Source organism: Herpailurus yagouaroundi, unplaced genomic scaffold, assembly GCF_014898765.1.
Source record: "Herpailurus yagouaroundi ecotype Mexico unplaced genomic scaffold, PumYag 162576, whole genome shotgun sequence".
NCBI classification, from domain to species: domain Eukaryota; kingdom Metazoa; phylum Chordata; class Mammalia; order Carnivora; family Felidae; genus Herpailurus; species Herpailurus yagouaroundi.
In genome coordinates, this window is record NW_024423297.1 from 39,261 (window position 1) to 65,458 (window position 26,198).

Here is a 26,198-nt window from a genome sequence, read left to right on the forward strand (position 1 = left end):
GGCTTTGGAGTCTGGACTCTGCTAAATTCTGACCCCTGTGCACCAAATACCCTCAAGTTATTCTCTTTACATGAAGCCCAAATTACATAACCCACATACAAGCTCTCCTCAATGGGCTGGTTCTTCTAGGAGTGCCTTTGATCATTTGTAATTATGTATTTATTTGTAGGCGACCGTCAGTCCCATGAGGGCAGGGAAGGAGCTTGTTCTGTTCACCCTGTTGTACCCTCAAGGCTGGATGAGCATTCAGCACCTCGTAGCCACATAAACATGAGTGTGAGTGAGAGAGAGAACACGTGAAGCATGCACCGCCGGCAACAAGGACCCACCCACAGAATCAGAGCTGGGAGGCAGCTGGGGGAGGTGACCTGCAGGGGAGAGGCACTGGCCTAGAGGGAGGCAAGGTCAGGTGCGGCAGGCAGCAGGGGGAATGGAGGGCAGGGACCAGATAAAAGTGGTGTTGAAGGAGAGGAACAAATGAGTTTCAACAGACCTCAGGGTGTAGGAGAAAGAGGACCCAAGCCATCCCCTTCCCTGGGCAGTCACTGTGCCAGCTGGAGGGCTCCCCGCCCCCCACCCGACCCTGCTGCCCACAACCATGTGGCCGGTAAATGTCTTTTCCCACAGGTGCTGGCCTTCCCTTCCTTCCCAGGACACACAGCTGGCAGAACTTCAGAGCCTCAGAACCTCAGGCCCCCCAGAGAGGAGAGGGGTGGCTGAGCTGGCCCTGCCATGTGGACGCAAATGGGAGACAGCCTGGGGCTACGCGCGCCTGCCTTGGGCCACCCTCCCGAAGAGACCAGGCTCTTCAATGCTTGGGAGCACCCACTAAGTTCTGGCCTCAGCCCCTGGTGACTGTGGCAGGGCTGCCTACCCTCCTTCGGGGGCAGCCTGGTGCAAGGACGGTGTCCCTAAATTAAGAGATAAGTGCAGATATTGTCCAACAAGGAGCCTGGGAAGAAATACTCCAACCTCTGTCTCCCCTACCCTCCCATCTCCCAATGGTGCCTCCCATTGGCTCAACCCAACCAGGAGGCCATGGGCATGAGCCTAGGGATGCAGTCCATGGAGCAGGGCACAGAGCAGGGAGGAGATGGCAGGAGAGATCTGGAAGTTATCCAGCTCAACAACCCAATGAGTCATTAGCCTTCAGTGTCCCATTCTTTCAACCAAGCAATTATTTATTCATTACCTAGTATCTCCCAGGTAATGTGCTAGACTCTGGAGACAGAAATGACTGTTCAGAACTTGACCCTGCCATCAAGGCAAGATCCAAACAAATAATCATGGAAATATAATTACCAACTGAGATACGTTCTATGAAAGAAAAAGTAAGGACAGCGATAGGTATAAAGAATGGTCTGGTTCTGCTTTGAACACTGAAGGGGGCATCTTTAAGGATGTGACATTGAGGTGGAGCCCTGAGGGATTACTTTGACTTAGGCAGGGAAAGGGTGAGGGTCATATGTTGCAGGAAGAGGAAACAGAATATGCAAAGACCCCAAGATGGGCACTTTCAAGAGACAACACACGACCGGTGTGCCTGGAGTTCAGTGAGCAGGACTCAAGATCTTGTCTTGAAGAAGGGGAGGGGAGAAACATCCACATACTCTAAGGGTAAGGAGTTTGAGTTTTGCCAAGAGCAATGGGCAGCCACTGGCCCCATATCACGGGTCTAGGGTTTCCATTCCGCCTAATGTCATTTCAGGCTTCTCAGTGGGGTCCTTTATGAGCCTTTGACCTGAACTCCTCTCTCAGCTACTGGGCACCTCCAGGGGCAACACTAGGCTTTGGGGTCACTAAGGCACAGGCAACACTTTCAGGCTTCATCACCACTTTACTTGTTCCAAAAAGTTTGACTTTTCTTAAGCCCACTCGAGACTAAGCCCACTCGAGACAGGGAAGTTTATTCCTCGACTCCCCTCAGCTGGGCACTGCCCACCTCCCATCTCAAGTGTTCTCAGAAGGGGGTGTCACAAAAAAAAAGAAGCCATTTTTCTACACTCGAAACCATCAGGAAACTGCTGGCAACATCATTGCCTCTGGGATTGGTCCAAGGGCAGGAGTAGAATGTGGGGTAATTAGAAGTCTCACCCAATGCCAGTGGGACTTTACAGGTGCAGTCACCTTGGGAGAGCATCTCCTAGAGCTAAGCATTCATGCGTGGCAGGACTCGGCAGTTCTATTCCTGGATGTAAACCTTAGAGAAATGAGTGTATGTGTCCACCTAAGAACTTGTACCAAACTAGAACGTTCCTAGCAGCATAATATTTCATAATCGTCCCAAACTAGAAAGAACCCACACGTCCACCAATGCAGAAAGGATAAACCAACGGCGATATATTCACACAGAGATAAATCAATATGACACAGTAATAAAAAGCTAATAAAAAATAATAAAGTAAGCAATTATTACACATGTAACAATTGTGGGAAAGAAGCAAGACCTTAAGGTGCCCATACTGTATTAATCTATTTATATGCAATTCTAGAACAGCCCAAACGAATCCATGGTGATAGAAATCAAAGCATTGCTTGGGCAGGATGGTAAAAGATCATGAGAGAAACTTCTGGCTGCTGGAAATGTCTTATATGTTGATCTGGGGCACACACATTTGTCAAAACTCATTACACTGTGCTTGAAACCTAAGATTTACGCACTTTGGCATATCTAAGTTATACATCAATTTCAAAATCGGCAGGGTGGCACCTGGCTGTTCACCCAGGTCCTCCTCTCAGCAGTGAAAGGAAGAAACCACCTTCGCCTTCTTATCTCCAGGACAAGGTACAGGTGATATAGTTCAGAAATGCTCTTAAAATAGACTGTGTGGATTCCACCCCCACCCCCCAAACAAAGCTATAGTTGAACAGTGTTCATTTTATTCTTTTGAGCTTCTTGGTCAGCAGAATTGCCTGCATTTTTATTCTCTATCCAGGTTCTCTGGAGGGCTGCTCCCCGCCTACCCTAGCCCCGAGTAAATGAGACTGTGTCTTCATAAACAGGCATTTCCACTGAACAGCAGGGGTTCAGTCCGCCCGTCCACACCGCTCTGCAAGAACTGCAGAGCCACAAGATGGGCTTGGGGTTTGTGGTTCCAAGCTTGGTGTTTCTCTGTGGCTTGGGGAACGCAGATGTTGGCAACTGAATCTGTCAAGTGAGATCACAGAGTCCTTTCCTGCCCCCAGTTCTGGTCTTCCTTTCCTCAAATCCCACGCCATTATTTTTTTTTTTTTTTTAATGTTTTCTTTTTGAGAGAGAGAGAGAGAGCACGCACAGCTTGGAAAGGGAAGAGAGAGCGGGGAGGACAGAGGATCTGACGTGGGCTCCAGGCTGACAGCAGAGAGCCTGATGCGGGGCTCGAACTCACAGATCATGAGATCGTGACTGGAGCTGAAGTCGGACACTTAACTGACTGAGCCACCCAGGTGCCCCCCTCCTTGAATCCCACTTTACAAATAGGCCTGCGCTCTGGGCAGGGCGGCAGTATGTGTTTACGATAACCTGAGTTCCAAGCACGCATGTGCAGAGCACTATCTCGCCTCCCCCATTCTCTCCTCTAAGGAGTCCAAAGGATACAACCTGGGTATAAAAGCCACTGGCCGACCTGTTGGGCTGTAAGAGGAAGCTCTGGTTGCCACATAGTAAGTCACGGCTCCTGCGTGGGCAGGGGCTCGGGGGGCTGGGGCTGCCAGAGGGACATGGCCCAGAAGGGGGGACAGCCGCTGCGGTGGGAACACCCTGAGACGCGGACTTAGAGCATTGCTGCCCAACGCCCTGGGTGCGGGGAGGCGTCAGCCTCAGGGTGAGAGTCATGGGCCCTGGCTGTGCCCCAGGCTTCCTCCCCTGTCCGGGCTCTGGGACTGCCAGCCTCATCCCTGGGCGCAGGGGTGTCTCTGCGTGTCTATATTTTTGTCTACCTAGATGCTGCCTTCTTGGACCATCGGACTTCTCCTGCTGGCCACAGTCAGAGGTGAGGATGCTGTCACCGTCCCTTTGGGGAGAAAGCGACTGGGTTGGCCTCTGGGGTGAGGCTGCTGGAGACATTGCCATCATTGTTACCATCGCTGTAAATAATAGCATTATCATTATTGCAAGACAAGCAACATGGCCATCATTTGGGGAGTGTTGACTCTGTGGCCATGTGCCTGACACAGATGACCCCGGGCAGTCAGGCTGCTTGGTCCTGTTCCCTGCAAAGGCTCCAGTGGCTGAGAGGTGTGCAGCAGAGGGAGCAGGTGGAGGGTGAGACGATATCGGCTGGCCTCTCACACCCTCGGTTCCTCGAGTGGACAAGTGCATGTCTGCAGACTAAAGCTACATGGATGTGTCCCCCTGAGAGCTTCTGTGCTGCCAGGCCTACCCCGATGAGCCCGTCTTCTTGCCCGGGGCCCCCACGTTCTCTCCTTACCGGGTCTCTGTCGCCCCAGCTCCGATCAGCCCCTCTCCTGTGGCCTCTGTCCAGATTCAGATACGGATTCCAGGATCCACGCCTCCTAAAACAGAAACAACCTCCCTGGCCACCAGAGCCCCGGGACCTCCAGACTGCTTACTGCCCATCACCCCCACCTCCTCACAGGTGTGCCTCACAGGTGCACCCGGGGCCTCCCTCTCTGCCTCACTTCCTCCCATCAGGCAGAACCCCTCACTACCTGGCGTGGCCCCCCCAAGCCCTGCTGGAGCATGCTTCTCGCAAGAGCCGTCTCCTGGCATCCCTGCTGAGGTTTTCTTCTGCATCCAGACTCCTCCCCCTTGCCCCCAGCTCCCCACTCTGGGACTTCCCTTCCATCCTAGCCTTGGAGTGAGACTGGGCTCCCGACAACAGAGTCTGGGGTCGGTGGGGCTGCTCCTCTGATCTCCTTTGCTGATCTGCTGCCTCCTCCTGCCCCAGACTTGGGCATCCCCCAAAAGTCACTCCCAGGCACCCCCCTTTGTTCTTGGCCTCGGAGCTTCCCCTTTGCCCAGCCTCTGGTTCCCCACCCTCCTGAGTTCCAGGGCCTCCCACCATGCCTCAAACTCACTTGTCCCAAACCAGGCTCAGACACGACCTCCTACTCCCATCTTCCCACCTTTGCCTTAATTTCCACCCCTCCCTCAGGCTCTCCCTCCTCAGAGCCGCCTACACTAGTCCCCGCCAAACACCTTCATGAAGCGTAGCCCCCAAGCCACTCACCAGCTCAGTGCCCCCCAGCACTTCCCCACCCTGCCCCTAACAGCCCCAGTGTCCTAACCTGGCCCCCACGCTCGTGCATTTACCACCTGCGGCCAGGCCAGCGTTAGTCTCTTGCCACCCTTCCTCCAGGGCTGTTTCGGCTTCCCAGAGTGAACTCCACTCCATCATTAATTACTCCTTCTCCGTTAGATTTCCTCTCTCTCAGGGCAGGGTTTGAACCTGATCTATCTCTGTCTCCTCAGCACCTAGCTTTATTCCCAATTAAACTTCGCAGGTTCAAACCCTGGCTCCACCGCCAGCTGTGACCTTGGGCAGCTTACTCTGTGTCTCTGTGCTCTGGTTTCCTCATCTGTAAAACGGATGTAATAATACAAATTCCTTAACTCACAGAGCTGTCTTGAGTCTTAAATGGGATAATACTGGTAAAGTGCTAGTGTGGTCTCTGGCACCCAAGAGGGAGACCCACTGCAGTCCTCTGGGTTTCATTAGGTCACCCTCAGTGACAATTTCTTGGGGAAGTGTTTGTGTTGTAGGCTGGAGAATGGACCCTCAGATTTTGATGTGGTTATCTGGGTCATCAGTTGCATGTACTAAGCCCCTACTGTGTACACGATGATGCAAAAAGCTACCTTTCCAAGGAACAATAGGGAAAATCTGAAATGGCAGAGAATAATCTGGGGCAAAGGTGTGTGTAAAAGGATAGCATGAAGTCATGTGAATTGGACAAGTACCCACAAATGTCTACCATATGCACGGGCTGGTGCTGGATGTAATGGAGACGTCCAGGTGAATTAAGAAGCATTAACAGCTTCACACTTGAGAAATAGCTGATGCTTGATGCATACATGTCAAGGGCCTTCTGGGAGTTTCCTGGAAGAAGTAGTTTTAAGGCAGAAGGTTCCCGGGAATTCTCAGTGATTCCCCAACTGGCCTAATGATAAGGGTTAAATAGCATTAAACATGTTGTTTCCAGCAGCCCACCCCAGACCCTCTAAATCAGAATCTCTGAGGGAGGGGCCTGGGATTGTGTATATGTGACACACGTAGTCACTCCCGGTTCCCCGGTGATTCTTATCACCACAAAAGTTTGGGCAACAATGACTGGCAAAGATAAAGACCAACACTGGCCATAATCAGGCCTGGGTTCTCCCTGAAGAGTCCTCTTGTGTAGCTGAGATGACATTGCTACTGCTCACTGCTCTTCCTGCCCCAGGAAAAGAGATCTGTTATGGACATCTTGGCTGCTTTTCTGATGGAAAACCATGGACGGGGATCCTTCAGAGGCCTTTAAAGTTATTTCCCTGGGCTCCCAAGGACATTGACACCCGCTTTCTTCTGTACACCAATGAAAATCCGAACAACTTCCAAGTAAGAGTGGGCGTGGAAACACTGCCCGGTGGGTGGATTTGGGTGCCCACAGTGGAGCCTTCACATGGTGGTCTAAGGAAAAATGCACTGCTTTGGAACTTTCCAGATGATGTTTCCGCACCAATGTTTGACCTAGAGCCATCTCAGCTCTCAGGATCATAACCCCCTATGCATATCTAATGACATCTACGGACACCCAGTCCGGAAACTAACATATTCACAAACATTTGTGCATAGGGATTGAGGGGCTTCCCGGCATCAGCAGCCTGTCCCTGGGAGGGAATGAGTGGCATTTGTAGAGAAGCCCAGGCCTGGTGTACCCATGGGAGAGTCTGTCTTTCTCCTGCACCAGGCAGTCGAGGGAGAGAGGCCCCTCAATGGAGTACAAGTAGGGAAGTATAAATCCTTCCTGAGGATCTGGAAGACCGATGGGGAAGAAGGGATACTTAACCACAAAGGACAAAAGGTGGGGACCCTCAGAGCACCCGTTAGTTCCCAGGAGGCCTGCCAGGTGGAAGCAGGACAGGCTTCCTTCGGGTGATTACCAGTGATCAGGAAGAACCTGCTGACAATCCAAGCAGCTGACAGCCCCAGTCCCTGGCAGAGTTTAAAGAGCCAGGTGTCTATCTATAGGTCCCTGAGGTCACCCACTGTGGGAGTCTAGGGGACTCAGCGCTCCCAGCTGGGAGTCTGCTTGCACGTGGCTATTGTGCTGTTTTTTATTTTGGGATCCTTCTTCGGGCATCTTGCCTATGGGGTCCGGTAGAAAGGGGCTTGAGGGCATTTGGAAATCTGTTCTTAAGTCTCAGGACCTTGAGATGCCCCCGAAGGCTCCATTTGAGCTGAATCTCCCCCTTTAAGCCTGGTATTTCTGGCCCACGAGTTTTTCATCTTTTCCAGGCCAGAGATCTCTTCCGTATCCGGGGAAGCCTAAGGGCCCCTTCTCAGGATGAGTTTTTAAATGCATAAAGTGAAATGCATTGGATTACAAAAGACACCAACTCTATTGAAAAACAGTTACCAGAACATGCTCGATAAATATGTGCTGCTTTATTATCTCACTAAATAACAAGATCTAGCAGCTCATCTAAGAACTACTGTAATTTAAAATAGTAATGAGTCTAGGGGTGCCTGGGTGGCTCAATCAAGTGTCAGACTTCGGCTCTGGTCACAATCTCACAGTTTGTGGGTTCGAGCCCCACATCAGGCTCTGGGCTGACAGCTCACAGCCTGGAGCCCACTTCAGATTCTGTGTCCCCCTCTCTCTCCGCTCCTCCCCTGCTTGCACTCTGGCTCTCAAAGGTGAATAAATAATAAATAAAAAGTAAAAAAATAGCAATGAGGATAAATTATTTTAAGGTACCTGTAACGATTGTAACATGAAAATATCTGTGACTTCTACTGGTGACAGAGTACGTCAATACTACTACAGTTTGTTGCCTGACTTCATAATGAACAGAAATGCTAGATGTCAATTAGGGGTTAATGAAAACAGAAAGTCCATGAACTTGGACTTTCTGGATTCTGTACTCCAACCCCAGGTCAGGAAGGCCTGTTCTAGCCTGACCCAATCTCATGGGAGCGGAACCCATGACCTCAGTCTTATTGGAACTGACTCTAACAGCTCCATGGGTTGGAAAGGCCAACATTCAAACTCCTCTTTTGTAATTAAACCAGCTGATCACTGCCACTGATCTAGACACTGTCGAGGCTTCAAACTTCCAACTGGAACGCAAGACACGCTTCATCATCCATGGCTTCATAGACAAGGGGGAAGAGAGCTGGCTGCTGGACATGTGCAAGGTAGGTGCCCACCCTCCTCACCTGGCCACTCCGTAAGGAGATGAGCACCCAGCAGCTAGGTTCAAACACTGCAGCTCCAACATCCCTGAGACTGGGAAAGGAAATACTCAGGGAGAGAACTGTCCTTTCTAAAACCAAGGAAAACCTCGGTTCTCAGGACATCCATTGTCAAGTTCTCCCAACTCAACAACTTCTAGACAACCAGCTCCTCTTGAGGCTGAAAAGAGCCACAGTCTAATCAGAAAGTACCAGAGGTGGAGACTACAGCAAATTACCTGACATTTGTCTTTGATGGTTTATAGAAAATCCCTGTGTGACATAAAACCACTTAACTTTACCTTCTAGAGCTTTGCGATTCAATAGAACATTCTGTGCTGATGGAAATATCCAAATCAAGAGCCACTAGCTACCTGTGCCTATGGAGCATTTGAAATGTGGCTAGTAGGACCACAGAGCTGAATGTTAAAGTCATTGGATTTCAATAAATTTGGGGGGATTTTAATGGATTTTAAATAGCCACATGTGGCTAGTGGCTATAATACTAGACAGCACAGCTCTGAAGTTATCATGAATATTAATAATGAATTATTATTCATAACATCCATTTCCCGAGCATTTACTATGAGCCTAACACTGTGCAGGTATAATCATTTCACAGTGCTTGTCCCATTTAATCCTCCCAGCAACACTGTGAGGAAGATATAGTTATTGTTTCCATTTTGTAGATGAGCAAATTAAGGCATAAAGAAGTTCAATACTTGCCCAAAGTTGAATCCAGGCTTGGAAATGCAAAACCAGATCTCCTGTCCTTAAAACACCAAAATCCTGTGTATCTAGAGATTTAGCCCGCAGAAGGTGCCCAGGGCCATGGTTCTCTGGGGCTTAGTCTACGCTGAGACCAACTTCACCAGCTTCTGTCCAAGGGCTCTCTTCTTCTCTTGGAATTGGGGTGGTTCACACATGCCCCTGGAGTCCCAGAAGGAAACTGTGTAGACCTGGAGATGGAAGAGTCAGGTAGACGCAATCTGTGGGGGATCAGCTTAGGAATCCCCAGGGTCTACACCAATGGGTTAACAAGGCGCAAAGAAACACAAAGTCATAAAATGCTCACACCCGACTTTGGGTAACCAGATTGGCACTCCAAGAAAAGGGAGGCACAAAGGTGCCAAGAATAGTGAGGCACAAAGGTGCCAAGAATAGGGAGGTGCAAAGGCACCCCCATATAGGGAGGGGGTGCTGAAACCCCCAAAATATATAGAGAGAGGCAAAGGCCTGAAATAGAATCGGCGCAAAGGTGCCCGATACATAGGAATGACAAGATTAGATATTCAGGGTGAAAGCACCCCAAGTTTAGTACTACAACAGAAAGCCACTTTCAGAGGAGAATAGAGCCAGGGCAGGTAAATTGGTGAACTGGACTTTGGATAACTGCGCTTCAGGCAAAGCGGCCCAGAGCAGAGATGGTTAACAAAAGAAAAGGTGTCTTGTTAACCCTGAGGTTATTCCCCCTGTCTGTCTCATCCCCTAGGCTGGCAAAGATTAACAGGCAGGGTGCCTCCTGTCTGCTGTTAACAACCATCTACCCATCTGCCCGGTGCCTGCAATTTGTTTTATATTGACCCAAACCCCAAACACTGTATATCTTCAAAATCCCCTTTTCCCCTTCACATCCTCAAATTAATGTTCACAGTTTCTTTGTCTCGTTGTGCAGGCCCATCACGTTTGTAAGCCTTCTGATCTGAATAAATATGAGGCAAGGACCCTTATTCGTGGCTCTTGTCTTTTTCCCGGACATTAGCCATCTCTCTTTTTAATCCTGTGTCCGCTGTTTTGCTAAGACAAAAGAGAACATTAGACTTAGAGTCTACGACAGCAATCCACCATGATGCCCCAGTCTCCAGCCAACTCCTCCGCACCTCAAACCAAATTCCAGTCCAGGGCACTCCAAAATGAACAAAGTATATGGAGTGGCCCTTTCTGACATTTATTTTTCCCCCTCAAGGGACCAGTATCCGTGCTTGGGCAAATAGACTGTGGTCATAGCACATGATATAAAAGATGCATATATCCAAGAAAGCTGTATCCTACCTCAGTCTAAATTTTCTTATTAAACTTGTCCTTCAGTACCTTAGATCTCCCATCAAAGCATTGTCGGGAACATACAAGCATCACACCCATGGCTTCAACTCTCTGGTGTAGGGGTCCACAAGCTTCCTGTGGAGAACTAGGGAGCAATTACTTTTGCATTTGTGTTCAATTTGGGTCATATGGTTTTAACTCACCTCTTTTAGCTCAGAAGCAGAGATACACAATAAGTAAACAAAGTATGTGGCTGTGTTCCAATAAAACTTTATTTATAAAAGCAGGTGAATTTGGCCCTGGGGTAATAGTTCACTAATCCCTGATCTAGTAAGTGATCTTTTTGATCTGGCTGTGTCACTAAGTATCTATGAGACCTTATAAGTCATTTAATCCATTCCAGGCCTCAGTTTCCACATCTGTTAAAGTGGGGATAAGTATACCCATTTGATAGCGATGTGGTGAAAAGACAAGTGTCAGGAATATTAAGGCTCTGGCACAAGTAGGTACTTGACGGGTGTGAATTCCTATCTCTGGCGTGTACAACTGGTGGCTGTTAATAAACTGGTTTCTCCTTCTTAACTTGTCTTCCCCAGAAAATGTTTCAAGTGGAGAAGGTGAACTGCATCTGCGTGGACTGGAGACGTGGGGCAAAGACACAATATACCCAAGCGGTGCACAACATTCGGGTTGTGGGAGCAGAGATAGCTTTCTTAATACAACGGCTGTTGGTAAAACCCTGCCTGGGCCACATCCCGTGGGTGGCGGGCAGAGAGGGGACAGGCTAGCACCGCCTTGACCTAAGAGGCAGCCTAAGGACCCCTGGGCCGGGGGGCAGGCCTGGAAGCCCAAAAAGGGCGTTTTCTAAGATGAAGCTACAGCTTTCCTCTCTCCTGGATTGTCCTGAAGACTCCTACTTAGGGGCCCCGAGGCAAACTAACCTCTCTGAGCCTCAGTTTCCCCTTCGGAAATAAAGCCTGTTTATTTCACGCAGGCTGTTCTGGGAATTCCCGGCGCACAGTGGGTCGCCTAGCGACTCTCAGCTTAGATGTGTCTTCAAAATCACCCCAGGAGGGAAGGCCTCTTACAGCCTTTTGGAAAGTGTATTCCGGAGAATCCCAGAGCCAGGCCCACCAGCCACGCTCTCCCAGACAGGCCGATCTCCTGCAGGAGACCAGGGGAGGGCGCCCAGCGGTGGGGCCTGGGTGGGAGCAGCCCCCCCCCACCCCCGCACCTCCGTCCCCGCCAGGGCCGCCTGCAGTTAACGCGGTGGCGGCTGGTCAGCACTGTTGCACCGCTGGGGCCGAATCGTGCGGGGTGGCTCCTACGGAGTTTCCAGCCCGGGTCCTGCCCCCGCCCCCCCCTTCCCGGTGCCGGGCGCCGGCGCGCATCCCCACCCGCCGGTGGGACGTGACTCGGCATCCGTCCGCAGATCGAGCTGGGCTACGGCCCCGAGGACGTGCACCTGATCGGCCACAGCCTGGGCGCGCACGCGGCGGCCGAAGCGGGCAGGAGGCTCGGCGGCCGCGTGGGCAGGATCACAGGTGCGGAGCGCGCGGCCCCGACTGGGGGAGGGCGGGGGGGGGGGGGGGAGGGGGGAGGGGCCAGACCAGAGCGCGTTCACGCATGGCCCCGCGCGCCCCCGACTGGCCGAACCCGAACGGACTGTCGGTGGAGCCCCGACTTGAATCAAAAAATAACTGACCGTGTTTTCACGTGTATTAGAAAACACCCGATTGTAAATAAAAATACACTTATATTTTTTAAAAAGAAAAAGGAATTAGCATACTGAACCCATGACTTCAAGGTTATTATTGCTAGAGTAATATAATAGTAATAAGTGATTTTTTAAACGTTGACTCAGCAGTTCCACAAGTATGTATGCTGTGCCATGCACGGGCAAAAAATGAAAGGGGCTATCTGAAACTTGCCATGTTGGAGGTGCTCGGTAAATACTGAATGAATGAATGAATGAATGAATGAATCATTTAGCAAAAGTAATGCACACAAGACAGACACAGCCGGCTATTTATTTTGTGCGAGCAAATCAGTGTGTGACTTTGGCAAACAGTTGCATTCAACATTTAATGAATGGCTCCTTTGCTCAGGACGCTGCTGGCATCGGATAAGAAATAAGGGTGTTATATAGTTTGTGTTTCTGTAGAATTTTTCGGTTTGCAAAGTCCTTTCTCTTACATCATTTCAAGGGGTTTTCACAATAACCCTGTAAGAGAGGTTGTTGTGATTCCTGCTTTCCAGATGAGGAAACTGAAGTTCAGAGAGGACAGGTATTTGCCCTTGAGCAGAACCAGGGCTAAATACGGGTCACTGAGTCCTGGGTGCCCAGCAGCTTCCACCCTGCCTCTCTTCAAAGATGAACTGGGCACAGCCTACTTCAGGAAACCCACAGTCTAGTCCGAGAGGCAGACGATTCAGTAGGCAAGTAAAATTCAGAGCAGAATTAAAGAACACAAAATAATCCTGCACAATGTGGATGATGTGTGCTGAGAAACAAGGGGCTAAGTTTTCAGAGCGGAGGTGGTATTTGAGCCCCGTCTTGGAGAGAACAGATTTTTCAGGGGAGAATGGGGCGGGGGGAGGGTGAGCAGTAGGCTGGGGCTAGTGTAGGCAGCCACAGAGGACTAGACAGTGTGGGGCTGGGGGACCCGGGCCTGGGTGGAGGTGGGCAAGGCCAGGAGCTTGCAGTCTTGGAGAGCAGGGACCAAACAGTAACAAGCGAGGGTGAAAAGGGTAAAGACGATGAGGGAACAAGGGGGCCACCTAGATCCTGCTTGGAGCCGGGCACCAGAGACTTCTGGATGTTCTTTGACGGTCAGTGACCCCACTGTTAGCCTTTCTGTCTCAACTTCTCTCTCCTAAGCAGACCAAGAGCTACAGACCCAATTGCCCACATCACGGCTACTGAGGTCTGGGACTCTGCCCAGGAATCCCCGTGGATTTTGTGGGTACAGGATTTAGATCTTGGTTTGTCCTAGAGTGTGGCCTCACTGCCCACCTCCCCCATTTCAGGACTGGATCCAGCAGAGCCATGCTTCCAGGGCACGCCTGAGGAGGTTCGGCTGGACCCATCGGATGCCATGTTTGTGGATGTGATTCACACGGACTCTGCTCCCATGATCCCTTTCCTAGGTGAGTTCCTCATTGAACCTCTTGGTGACCAGCCATCCCTGATGACAGTAAGTCCAGGAGCCCCCGCATACACATACCGCAGGGGTGGCATTCAAAATGGTTAACTGCAGGAATGTCTCGGGCACGAGCTGTCAAAATGGGTGCCAGCCACGAGTAAACAGCCAGTACATTGCCAGTGGGTTCAGCTTGCCACCCCAGGTCAAACAAAAGATACTTCTGCAGCCTAGAAGGCTATCACTTAGCCTTCAAACCTTGTGTCCTTTCCGATCTGCCACTATCCAGAGTGACAGATGTATTTCCTATTGACGTTTGACCTGTCCTGCAACATGCAAAGGTTGTTTTTTTTTTTTTTCACTTCTTTTGTCAAAGCTTTGGTTGCAGTGTGTTTTGTTAGAGATTAAATATAACCTTTTATCTAATCCTTCACAAGTCCTTGTTCTTTTTTCATTACTTTCCTATGCAACCACTTATGAAACGTGCCAATAGAAGTATGTTTTCAAGGATAACTATATCGCTTATTGAGTACCATATACTGCATTGAACATTTTCTACACATTAGCTCATTAATCATAACAACCTAAAAAGTGAGTATTACTATTTACAATTTCGTTGCTGAGGAAACTGAGGTTCGACACGGTCAGGTAATTGCCCAACCTTACGGAGTCTAGAAGTACAATCAGGCTGTGATCGCAGGTCTGCGTGCTTCAAAAACCAAAACTCCTAGCCATTGGGCTGGGCTCTCAAGATGGCAATATAATGTCATGTGGTCTCAATAGAACAATATAACATAGAAGTCAAAAGTTTTAAATGAATATAGTAATAAAAATGCACCAGTCTTGATATGTATCTGCTGGTACATAGTGGTGCCAGGGCATGTCAGTATTGTTCAGGGTCTCCCCAAGACAGACAGACAGACACACACACACACACACACACACACACACACACACGTGAGCACGCTCACCCAGAGCCTAGTTTCCCTCTCATCTCTCTTCCCATGTGCTCTCCTCCCTTCTTGTCTTACCAAGTGCCCATCTCTGAGCACTTTCTGGAGAGCCACAGACAGGATGGCTACACCCGGGAGAGAATTTTCCAAGAAGGTTCTGGCTGCAGTTGGAAGGAATTGAACACTGTCTGTGTCCACAGCCTAACGTTGGGGCCACTTACCTCCCTGGTCACCTCTGCTTCCAACTTCAGGTTTTGGAATGAGCCAAAAGGTGGGCCATCTGGATTTCTATCCAAATGGAGGAAAGCAAATGCCTGGATGTCACAAAAATGCCCTTTCAACCATCGTTGACATAAATGGACTATGGGAAGGTACGTGAGTGAGGAAAGCAAGACAGCAGCTGTTCCTGGTGGGGAGAAACGGTGCGTGGTCTGGGCCGGGCATTTGCACAACCATGTCATGAGGTCTTTACTCTGATTAGCCCCGTTTTACAGACAAGGAAACTGAGTCAGTAAAGTTATAAAGCTTGCCCAAGACCACCCTGGATTTGAGCCCAATTTCTGGCTGCAAAGCCCGGACCTCCTGCCCCGTCCTGGACCATCTCCCCCTTGTCAGGATGCTGAGACTTGGAGGGACCCGCACGCTGCCTAATACCCAGCTCGGGCTCTGGCCTCCGTGCCTGTTCCTTGAAGAAGCTGGGTGTACGCAAAGGTCTGAAGGGCTTAGGCTTCCTTGCCGTGTGCTGTGGTCAGGTTCTAGGCCCAGAAAAGAGCTAGCAGGAAGACAAAGCAGGGGCGTGCTCTGAGGGTTCGGGGAGCAGGTGCTTGTAGCATGAGGCCCAGGGCCTGGGGGAAGAGCCTTGCGTGGGTTTCCGTTCATCTAAGAGGACAGGCTCAGGACCCTTAACATTAGGTGGCCTAAGGCATCATCTGTGTTAGCTGCCCTTGTTCTGGTCTTTGGCTATTCCTGTCACCCACCCCTGAGACCAGGCTTTACTGGCCTCCTGAGAGTGGAGGCTCTGAGTCTGTGGTCATTTCATTTTAGTATCTGTTTGTCTGAGCCGGGAGTTCCTGGGGCCAGGACGCCAGGGACTGTGTCAGGGGCATTCCCTGACCCACCAGGATGTAGCCGAAAGCAAGCACCCAGCGCTGTCTGTTCTGCTGAGCTCAGTGACCTTCGGCGGCGTTTTTATAATCCTCGACCTGATTGCTGAAGCCACAGCCAGCATCCACTGCCAGTAAACGGTGCTTTAACTCCCTCTCGGCTCTGCACCGGCCAACTCTAGGGACAGCCTCCCGGAGAGTCACAGCAAGGGCTGCCCCCTCCCAGAAGTGACTAAGGGCTGCTCGCTCCCAGAAGTGACCGGCAGGCCACAAATAATAGGAGCCCAGGCTTAATGAAAGAGGCAATGTCGAGTGAATAAGTCCAGGAACACTGGAGCGTGTGTCTATTGTATGGAACCCTGAGTCCCCCAGGCGCAGGGCGGAGGAACAGGTAAGTCTTCTTGTTCCCCTCTGATGGGATCCCAGGGCAACAGTTTGGGGTGAAAGAAGCAATGAAGTCTGAAACAGGTTCTGTTGTCTGGTAATGAGTGTTGTGGGCCACACTGAACCAGTTTCTGCAGAAAGTTTCTGGGCGTGGAGAGCCCAGAGCTCCTGGGGGGCTAACCCCGTCACTGCTTCCCAGACACAAAGGGGCGATGTGCCTTTCTCCAGGAGCCCTCCCAAAGTGACCCCCAGCTATGTCTGGTGTCTCTGTTCATCAAAAGTTTTGGAGAAGTGAAAAAACGATTTTCCAAACAAGAAGACTTTGGTTGAAAGAAAAAGATGATAAATAAAACGCAGTGAGGGGTGCCTGGGTGGCTCCGTCGGTTAAGCATCTGACTCTTGATTTCAGCTCAGGTCATGATCTTAGGGTCATGAGAGTGAGCCCCACGTTGGGCCTGCTTAAAATATTCTCTCTCTCTCTCTCTTTCTCCCTCTACTGCTTGTTCTCTCTCTAATAAATAAAGTAAAATAAAATAAAATAAAATAAAATAGGTAGAAGAGTGGCCAAAGGCCCCATTAATCTTACTGTCCACTGCTTTTACCTTGTGCCTGGAATTGTAAGAAAGAATTTCTCAACCTGGGACCAAAGGCACAAATAAGCTTGCTTCACACGAGAGGCCTGCCCAGGGTGTCCAGAGTTCAAAAATTGCGGCCTGGCCAGCGGGCAGAATGCAACCCACAGCCGTATGTGATTGGTCCTCACAGTGACTATTTAAAATTTTTTTTAATGTTTGTCTATTTTTGAGAGAGACAGAGTGCGAGCAGGGAAGGGGCAGAGAGAGAGGGAGACACAGAATCCGAAGCAGGCTCCAGGCCCTGAGCTGTCAGCCCAGGGCCCGACGCAGGGCTCGAACTCCCCGACTATGAGATCATTACCTGAGCTGAAGTCGGACGCTTAGCCCACTGCTGAGCCACCCAGGCGCCCCCACAGTGACTATCTTAAAACTGGGAATATACTGCTATCATTTAAGCATGGAAAGGTTTCCATGTAAAAGTCAGGATGCTGGCTTCTCATGAAAAATCGGAACAAGTAGTCTGGGCCTTTACCATACAAGTGGCCGGGCTGTGTAGGATCCCTTTAAAGACCGTTGCTATTCTCTCTGTCTCTGTCTCTGTCTCTGTCTCTGTCTCTGTCTCTGCATACACATTTCTCACTGCCCCCTGCATGACCCCCAGCCCTCATCATTTCTTTATGTTCCCTGCCCGGGCCCCCAGAAGATTTAGCAAATGTGCTCATTAGCACCTGTCACTCCCCAACACTTGCTGGCCCTTGAGTAGGACCTTCTTGGCAAATGGACACAGGGGTGAGGAGAGGAAAGCCACTCTGGCCAACCACCATTCCTAAACAAGTCCCCAGATTTCCTACTTGCCCCTAAGTATGGCAAAGTCAGTGATAAAAACTTCACAAAGTCAGGGCGCCCTGACACCCATCTGTGAAATGTGGAAGGAGGGGTTTCTGCTCAGTCGGAACAGTTCAGGCTTCAAAAGTGAAATGTCTCCTGTGGGCTCCCATGGCCTTTGCTTCCTCAGGAACCCGAGACTTTGTGGCGTGCAATCACCTAAGAAGCTATAAGTATTACTCAAGCAGCATCACCAGCCCCGACGGCTTCCTGGGCTACCCATGTGCCTCCTACAATGACTTTCAGGAGGTAGGTCACCCCCGGGGCTGGGGGGAGGACAGGTTTTGTCCCTGTGACTTGGAACAGAGCGGAACTGTAACCTCATGACTAATGGGAGGAGGTTCTGGAATGCTGAACCTCACAGAATCTTCCTCTCCCGGGGACAGGGTGGGCAGGAGGGGACCTGCCTGCTGGGTCTTCCCTAGATCCCAGCTTTTTATTCTGGAAAATTCCCAATCTACACAGAAGTCAAAAGAAGAGTACATGAATACCCGTACACCCATCACCTACATGCACCGATTGTTAACTCTTTCTATGTATGTATACGTATAGTTTTTTTTTTTTTTTCTAAATTATGTAAGAGCAAACTCAAGACATTAGGACTCTGCTCAGAAATACTTCAACATCCATCTCCTGAGAACAAGATCATTCTCCTACAGAACAACATGCAAGAAGTTGTTAAATTGATACACTAATATTTTCTAAAATATGGCCCATATTCAAATTCCAAATATCCAAATCATGTCCTCCAGAGCTGTCTGTTTCTTTCTTTCATTCTCCCCCCTTCCCTGCCTCCCTCACTTTCTTCTCCTCCCTGCCCCTTTCCTTCCCTTCCTTTCTTCCCTTCTTTTTCTTCCATTGCATTTATTTATTTATTTATTTTTGAGTCTCCTTTAATCCAGAAAAGCTCTGCATCTTTCACTGGTCTTTCAAGACATTGACCGTCATGAAGATTCCAGGCTGAGTGTTCGGCAGAATATCCCACAATCTCGACTCGTCTGGTTATCTCTTCGTGATTTCACTGAGCGCTCTCGACTCCTCAGTGTGTCACAACCGGAGGCACTGGCATTTATTTAGTGGCACTTCGTCTCATTATTTGAGGACTGACAGTTTGATTACTTGTTTAAGGTTTAAAAAAAAAAAGTCTGCCAGATTTACCCATCATAGAAGTACCGTGTCCCCAAGTGCTCTGTGAGGTGATATTAATTCTGCAGCAGCAAGCCGGCGTGAAGGCGTGTGCTGCTTCCCTGAATCAGTTAGTATTCTGCGGTTGCAAAAGTTTGAAGTTCCAAAATGCCTTTTTCTCCAAAGTAAATGTAAAAATATATTTACACTCACATGCGTTCCTGTCAAAGTTAATTTTGAAAAATTAACCATCTTGGGTTGAACTAACGTCAGAAGGACTGTGTGAGGATCTATTATGCAGCTCTGGCTGTGCTGGTTCCTGTTAGGGCATGGGTAATAGTATCCACCCCCTCCAGCACTTGTCTTAATGCTTTCCAAAGTGCGGGATCGCTCTGCACACCATGGACGATGGATGTGGCGAGGGCAAAGAACAAGGACCGGTGACACTGTAGCAGAAAACGTTAGTCTGATCTGAACAGAGCACACCACCTCCTCCAGGCCCAACTGATGAGCTACCATGTGGGGAACGTCAAACAGGGATCAGTTACGTAACACGCATTCGAATGAAGATGGTCACAGATCTTCTCTTCCTCTGCTCTTTTGAATAACTTATGTGTCCCATTTACTCCTCCTGGAAGATGTCTGTCAGTTCCCGTCCATATTTTAACATTATTGCTTCATGGATATGACTTGTCTTCCCAACTCTACTCCGGGTTTTCTGGGTACTTCTTTGGGTGCACAGCAGGGCTTCACACAGTTCTGTGCGTGACTCGGAGGATGAATGCATGGATGTATGAGTAGATGGATGCATGCGTGTTGGTGGAGGAGTGGAAGGATGGGCGGATGGATAGGTGAATGGGTGGATAGATGAGAGGATGGAGGGGAAATGAATGGGTAGATGGATGGTTGGATGGGTAGGTGAGAGGATGGATGGGGGATGGGTGTGTGCATGTAGATAAATACAAGGATGGGTTGGAAGATGGATTACTTGCTTTCTAGAAAGAGTGAGTGAGTCAAAGCCCAGCATGAACAAACAAATTATGTTTTTTCACTAGGGTAACTGTTTCCCTTGTCCACCTGAAGGATGCCCCCAAATGGGGCACTATGCTGACCAATTTCAGGGGAAAACCAGAGCTGTGGGACAGACCTTTTTCCTGAACACAGGAGACAGTGGTAACTTTACGCGTAAGTTTCCATTTTACTCTTTTAAAACTCTTGCAAATAATTTGGAAAGGTGGAGCAGCCTAATTAGTCAGGACCCCTGCTAGCAACGGCCAGAAACTCAACTCCAGCCAGCTTAGGTGTAACAGAAGGACAGTAGAATGGCATTGTCTCTCCTCTTGTTTACCCCCATAGCCAATAATTCTGATCAATGGAATGAAGTACAATGATTGGCACAGGCTGGTCATGTGCTCACCCACCCTGGTGGCAAAAAGCATGAATCAATTAACAGAAGATGATCGTGTGGGGCAAAATCACTGTAAGTCAAGAGGTCACGCCTGTGATGATCGGTCATAGGAGTACCCTACACAATCATGCATGCATATGCACACACACATGTATGCACACACACATGCTATGTTTGTGTTGTTATTTTGCCCAGCTTCTCACCAAAAAAAAAGTACAAGATGGTGAAATCGTCAAGATTCATTTGTTATAAGTAATAACACAGGGTGGCTGAATAGCAGTTGCTTTCCAAGGGAGTTATAAATTAAAAAATAATTATACAGCACTTTACAAAACACTTTCCACAGGTAGCATCTCATGTAATCCTCACAAAACTTAGGAAAGATAACAGCTTGGAAGTATCTATAAAGTCTCATGTGCATATTCCTTCAACCCAGTCATTCTCTTTCTCAGGCGTACCCTAGGAAAACGCTTGCATAAGAAGGTGTGCTCAGAGATGTTCACTGCAGCATTGTATTTAATGCTAAAAGTTTAGTGATGAGAAACCTAGATGCCCACCAACTGGTAAACAACCAAGTACTATATTTAACCATGAAAAGCAAAAAGAGGGGCGCCTGAGTAGATCAGTCGGTTGAGCGTCCAACTCTTGATATCCACTCAGGTCATGGTCTCATGGTTCATGAGATGGAACCCCAAGTTGGGTTCTCTGCGCTGACCGCATGGAGCCCGCTTGAGATTCTTCTTTCTTTCTGCTCTTCCCCTGCCCATGCTCTCTCTCTCTCTCTCTCTCTCTCAAAATGAATTAAAAATAAACATTTAAAATAAATAAATAAATAAAAGCAAGGAGAGAGCTCTATGTACCGAAGAGAGAGATCCTCTAAAGCATAGTAAGTGAAAAATGCGAGTGGCAAATGACACGTATCAATACAACAAATGAAATACAACATGAGTCAGCCAGGGTCCCAACAGGAGAGAGAACTCATCGAAGTGGTTCAGATGAAGAGACTTGTTTGAAGGATCCACTCTGAGGGGTGTGGGCGGGGTTAAAGGAACAAACAAGGGGTGCTGAGGCGCCCAGAATCTGGTGGCTGTGGGGTCCTGGAATCGGGCTATCACAGAGACAGGGAGTTACCACCGGACATCTGGTATACAGTAGGAGGCCGCAGGGGAGCATGAGAGATGGTTCCATCCTTTCCTCCTGCTTCCTGATCTCCTGAACAAGTCTCTTATTGGCTGAACTCAATAGAAAGCCAGTAGCAGAGATCCCTGGTGGGGGTGGCCTTCCAGAACACAGAGCAGGACAGAAGAGGGTGGTAAATCTGTCTGAGGTGAAGACGGGTGGAGACAATAGAGAATAACTGTGCATTCTATTTGTGGAAGGGGAAAAAAGCCTAGATATTCTTTTATAAACTTACCCATGTATGTATGAATGCTCAGGGAAAGCTCCAGATTAGGGTTTCTCTACCTCAGCAGTACTGACATTTTGGGCTGGATCATTTGTCGGTGTGGGGGTGGGGGCTGTAATGCATTACAAGATATTTAGCAGATCCTTGGCCGCTAGATGCCATCAGCAGCCCCCTCTCCTGGTGTGACAACTCATAGTGTGTCCAGACATTGCCAAACGTCCCCAGAGGTGCAAAATCACCCCTGATTGAGAACCCCTGGACTTGATTAAGTATAGACATCAACATGGTTATCTCAAGGACAAACTTGAGACGGAGGGCAGGTAGATGGGGTCCTGATGAAGATTTGGGGATTTTTGTTAAATTTTCAAAAAATTAAAATAGTTCATTGCGTGTGAAAATAGTGAATAACGAGAGGAGAGGAGCCGGTGATTTATCCCAATGGTGCAAACATCTCCGTGTCCGGATGGCCTTTCTGTGTAATGATGTGAACTTCGGGCACACACGTGCAGTAAGAGGCTGTCTCTCATCCATCAGGGCGTGTGCCTTGCTGTATTGGCAGGAGATTGTGCTGAACAATATTTTCTTCCCCCTGCATCGCTCACCTCCACCTAGAATCTGAGTTTCTGGGACTCCAACTTCAATGAAAGAAACCACTGTCACCTTCCCCCCTTACCTCGCATCCTGGGGGAGATTCAGAGCTTGGAGCAAGAAGGCTTCCATGGGGTGATTTTTTTCCTAACAAGATGAATTCATTGAACTGATTGTATGTCTTTGGACAGGTTGGAGACATAGGGTGTCGGTCACACTGGCTGGAAAACGGAAAACAAGCGGGTACTTCAGGGTTGCTTTGTATGGAAGTAACGGGAACTCAAAACAATATGAAATCTTCAAGTAAGTTCGACAGTAAAGTGAAGTGGTCCTACTTTTCATAAAAGACTATTCCTAAGATATCGGGTATAAACTTTGTAAATCTGGCCATCTATTATACAGAACCAGTGAATCCTAGAGTGTCGTTGCTGCGGGAAAATATTAGCACCTAATCCAATCATCCCATTTTACAGATGAGAAAAGTGAGGCCCAGAGAGAGGGAATTGACTCTTTAAAAGGAGATATGTACTAACTGCTTTTGCAATGTCAGTCATTGCTTTCTGACTTAGGTTTAATGGTTATCAAATTCTTCAAAGGCCCGTTTATGTGGCGACTCCTCCCAACACATACCCTCTCCACCCCCCACACATACATACATATCAAGCTTCTTGTTGCTCTGGTAACCTCAGCACCTAGCTTCTGCTGGGCATAGGAGGTGCTTGGCAACTAGGTGTTATATGAATGCGTAACTGTGCTACAAAACCACGTTCTGGTTTTTGTACTAACTTTTACATAACGCTTTTCATGTGAAGTGAAAGTTCTTCGACAACTTTCTCTGCTCCATATGAAATCCTAACAGAAGACCTCTGTGGAACCACGTACATCTTTAAACATATGACATTGGTTGAGGCGCCTGGGTGGCGCAGTCGGTTAAGCGTCCGACTTCAGCCAGGTCACGATCTCGCGGTCCGTGAGTTCGAGCCCCGCATCGGGCTCTGGGCTGATGGCTCAGAGCCTGGAGCCTGTTTCCGATTCTGTGTCTCCCTCTCTCTCTGCTCCTCCCCCGTTCATGCTCTGTCTCTCTCTGTCCCAAAAATAAATAAACGTTGAAAAAAAAAAAATTTAAACATATGACATTGGATTAGTTAGTCCTGTAGTATAATCATAGGGTAAATATGCTTCCCCAAATGCTTGATTTCCCCTAAGGACAAATTAAGACAGTACAAATCTCTGGTCCTGTATTTTCTGAAGATGTGTTCGTCACAAATACAGTTGTGTTTTAGCAGCCGCTGGATGTACACGAAGTCATTCAAGGTATTTGCAGAAAACCAACAACAGCAGCCATCGTTTGGAGAAATGATAGATTGCCATCATCCTATGGATTCGTATATCCAGCTGATGCAACATTTTATGTCTGTGCTTTCAGAGGATCCCTCCAACCACATGCAAGTCATATGCGTGACATTGACGTGGACATCAATGTTGGAAAAATCCAGAAGGTTAAGTTCCTCTGGAACAACCATGTGATCAATCTGATCCGGCCCAAGCTGGGGGCTTCGCAAATCACGGTGCAAAGCGGTGAAAATGGGACTGAGTGCGTATCTCTTATTCCACATACGTTGTATTATCTATATTTACTTGTCAATCTATCCATCCGTCCATCCAGTGACCCACCTACCCATCTAAATAACCATCTACCTATCTGTTCATCCCTTTCTGTCCATCTGCTTAACCATTCACCCATCCATGTATCCAACGGCCATGTATCCAGTCATCTGCTTCTTTATCCTTCTGACCAGCCATCCAGCCATCCATCCATTATCTACCCAATTATTCATCTCAACTCCCCCATCTATCCATCTGATTCGCTTTGAAAAATCAAATATCATTTTCCTCAGGCCAAATTCAACTTGGCAGGAGCAAGGCATCAGTTAGTTATAAGGCATAGATTTGAGAAACAGGCCAATATGAAACTGTTTTATCTCAAACAATGAGAAAAACGCCTGGGCAGAACTTGTAAGAAATCACTAAGTTAATTCCAGTTGGGGTGCTGTTCACAACGTGAATTGGTTTGCTTGGAGACTGTGTCATGGAAAGGATAGGGAGTGGGTTAGGATCACAGTAGCAATCTCTTCTTATTCAAGGGAACAGAATCTTATTTGGTAGGGGGTGCTGGGAGAGGACCTAACGGTGTTTAAAATATCGAAAGGGGCGCCTGAGTAGCTCAGGCGATGTAGCGATGTACTCTTGATTTCAGCTCGGGTCATGATCTCACAATCGATCCATGCATTGGGCTCCACACGGACAGTCCACACTGAGCCTAATTTAGATTCTCTCTCTCCTGCTCTCTCTGCCCCTCCCCCACTCATGCTCACTCTCAAAATAAATAAACTTAAAAATATTTAAAAAAATTTTTTATGTTTATTTATTTTTGAGAGAGAGAGAGAGAGAGAGCACAAGACAGACAGAGAATCTGAACAGGCACCAGGCTCTGAGCTGTCAGCACAGAGCCCGACACGGGGCTCAAACTCACAAACCGTGAGATCATGACTCGAGCCAAAGTCAGATGCTCTACCGACTGAGCCACCCAGGCGCCCCTAAAAAACATTTAAATACAGAATGAAAGAAAGCCATCTTCAAAGAAGAGCATCATAAAATAGTAGGATGTTAGAGTCTGAAGGAAGCTTAGATACCACCTCTCGACTGCTCTCATTTTGAGATGAGGAGAGTAAGATACAGAGATTCACAGAACTCGTTTGAGACACCTCAAGGGCCAGAGGACCCAGGAAGTGCCCTGCATCTCATGGCTGGGTGGCTGCCCCAACCTGACCAGGCTTCACCGCTCAGGAGTGACAATCCTTCACGATCATTTTTTTTAATATCTTTATTGAGATATCATTCCCATACTGTACAATTCACCCTTGAGAAGTATATAATTTAATGACTTTTAAAAAAAATTTTTTTGATGTTTATTTATTTTTGAGACAGAGAGAGAGCATGAGCAAGGAAGGGGCAGAGAGAGAGGGAGACACAGAATGTGAAGCAGGCTTCAGGCTCTGAGCTGTCAGCACAGAGCCAGACGCAGGGCTTGAACTCACCAACTGTGAGATCATGACCTGAGCCAAAGTCGGACGCTTAACCGATGGAGCCACCCAGGCGCCCCTTTAATGACTTTTTTGACATATTCACAGAGTTGTACAATCATCATGTGATCAATTTTAGAATATTTCATTACCCCAAAAGGAAACCCCATACCCATTAGCCGTCACCCACTAATCTCCCTGTCCCTTTGCCTAGCCCTAGGCAGCCACCAGTCTCCTTTCTATCTCTATTGATTTTCCTGCTCTGGACATTTCGTAGAAATGGAATCATATAATACGTAGTCCTTTGTGACTGGCTTCTTTCACTCAGCATCATGTTTTCAAGACCCATCTATGTTGTCACATGTGTCTGTACTTCATTCCTTTTTATTTCTAAATAATATTATATCACCACATTTTGTTTATCCATTAATCAGTTGATGGACATTTGGGTTATTTCCACCTTGGGGCTATTATGAATAATGCTGCTTGTATACAAGTTTTCATGTGGACACATGCTTTCATTTCTCTTGGGTATATAGGAGCGGAATTGCTAGGTCATGTGATAACTTTAGGTTTAACTTTTAGAGAAACTGCCAGACCCTTTTTCTGGAGAGGCTGCCACATTTTATATTCCCAGAAGCCGCATATGAAGAACGTCCATGATCTTGACTCTGCAGGGAAAGTCTTCTCTGGGCAGGCTAGGGTGCCCCTGGGAGTGCATTGCCAGGCCCATCAGAGACTCTCTTGGTTTCAACAAAAAAAGAAAAAAAAAAAAATCCTGGGTCTGACGCAGCTGATTCACTCTCAGCTCATTAAGAAGCCAGAGGGGTGGAGGATGTTCTCTGAGTGGTTTTGCTTAGAAAGAATCCCCTGAACTCACCTTGGTAGAGCAGGCCCTTCCAGTCAAGGGATCTGAATTTCAGGGGGCTGGCTAGCTGCTGTTTACTCATCTGGGGTCACGTTTCCACCAGCAAATGATCCTCATGCTGAAAATGTTTTCCTCCGCAGGTATAATTTTTGTAGCAACGACACAGTGTCAGAAGACGTTTTACAGTCTCTTTACGCTTGTTAAAAACGTGGTACTCTCTTATATCTTTGCAGAAATAAATTCTTTAACGCCCTCGG

The 26,198-nt window shown here is 48.3% G+C and overlaps 1 protein-coding gene across 1 annotated transcript; it reads left to right on the top strand.

The window, feature by feature from the left end:
- Positions 1 to 3,395: 3,395 nt before the first annotated feature.
- LOC121026866 (pancreatic lipase-related protein 2-like) lies at positions 3,396 to 26,198 on the top strand. The gene is made up of 13 exons (XM_040469675.1): positions 3,396 to 3,642; positions 3,923 to 3,971; positions 6,385 to 6,539; positions 8,217 to 8,342; positions 11,018 to 11,152; positions 11,854 to 11,965; positions 13,452 to 13,571; positions 14,769 to 14,888; positions 17,595 to 17,713; positions 19,645 to 19,774; positions 22,182 to 22,293; positions 23,417 to 23,584; positions 26,082 to 26,198. Exons 2-13 carry the CDS (start codon positions 3,923 to 3,925, stop codon positions 26,143 to 26,145), a joined length of 1,410 nt encoding a protein of 469 aa, XP_040325609.1. The 5' UTR covers positions 3,396 to 3,642; the 3' UTR covers positions 26,146 to 26,198.

What these genes read in the sequence shown, in the direction of transcription:
- LOC121026866 (XM_040469675.1), top strand. Translation starts at nt 3,923, where the DNA reads ATGCTGCCTTCTTGGACCATCGGACTTCTCCTGCTGGCCACAGTCAGA. An exon ending in CCTGCTGGCCACAGTCAGAG is followed by an intron (nt 3,972 to 6,384) that starts GTGAGGATGCTG and finishes TTCCTGCCCCAG; the next exon opens with GAAAAGAGATCTGTTATGGA. An exon ending in TCTTAATACAACGGCTGTTG is followed by an intron (nt 11,153 to 11,853) that starts GTAAAACCCTGC and finishes ATCCGTCCGCAG; the next exon opens with ATCGAGCTGGGCTACGGCCC.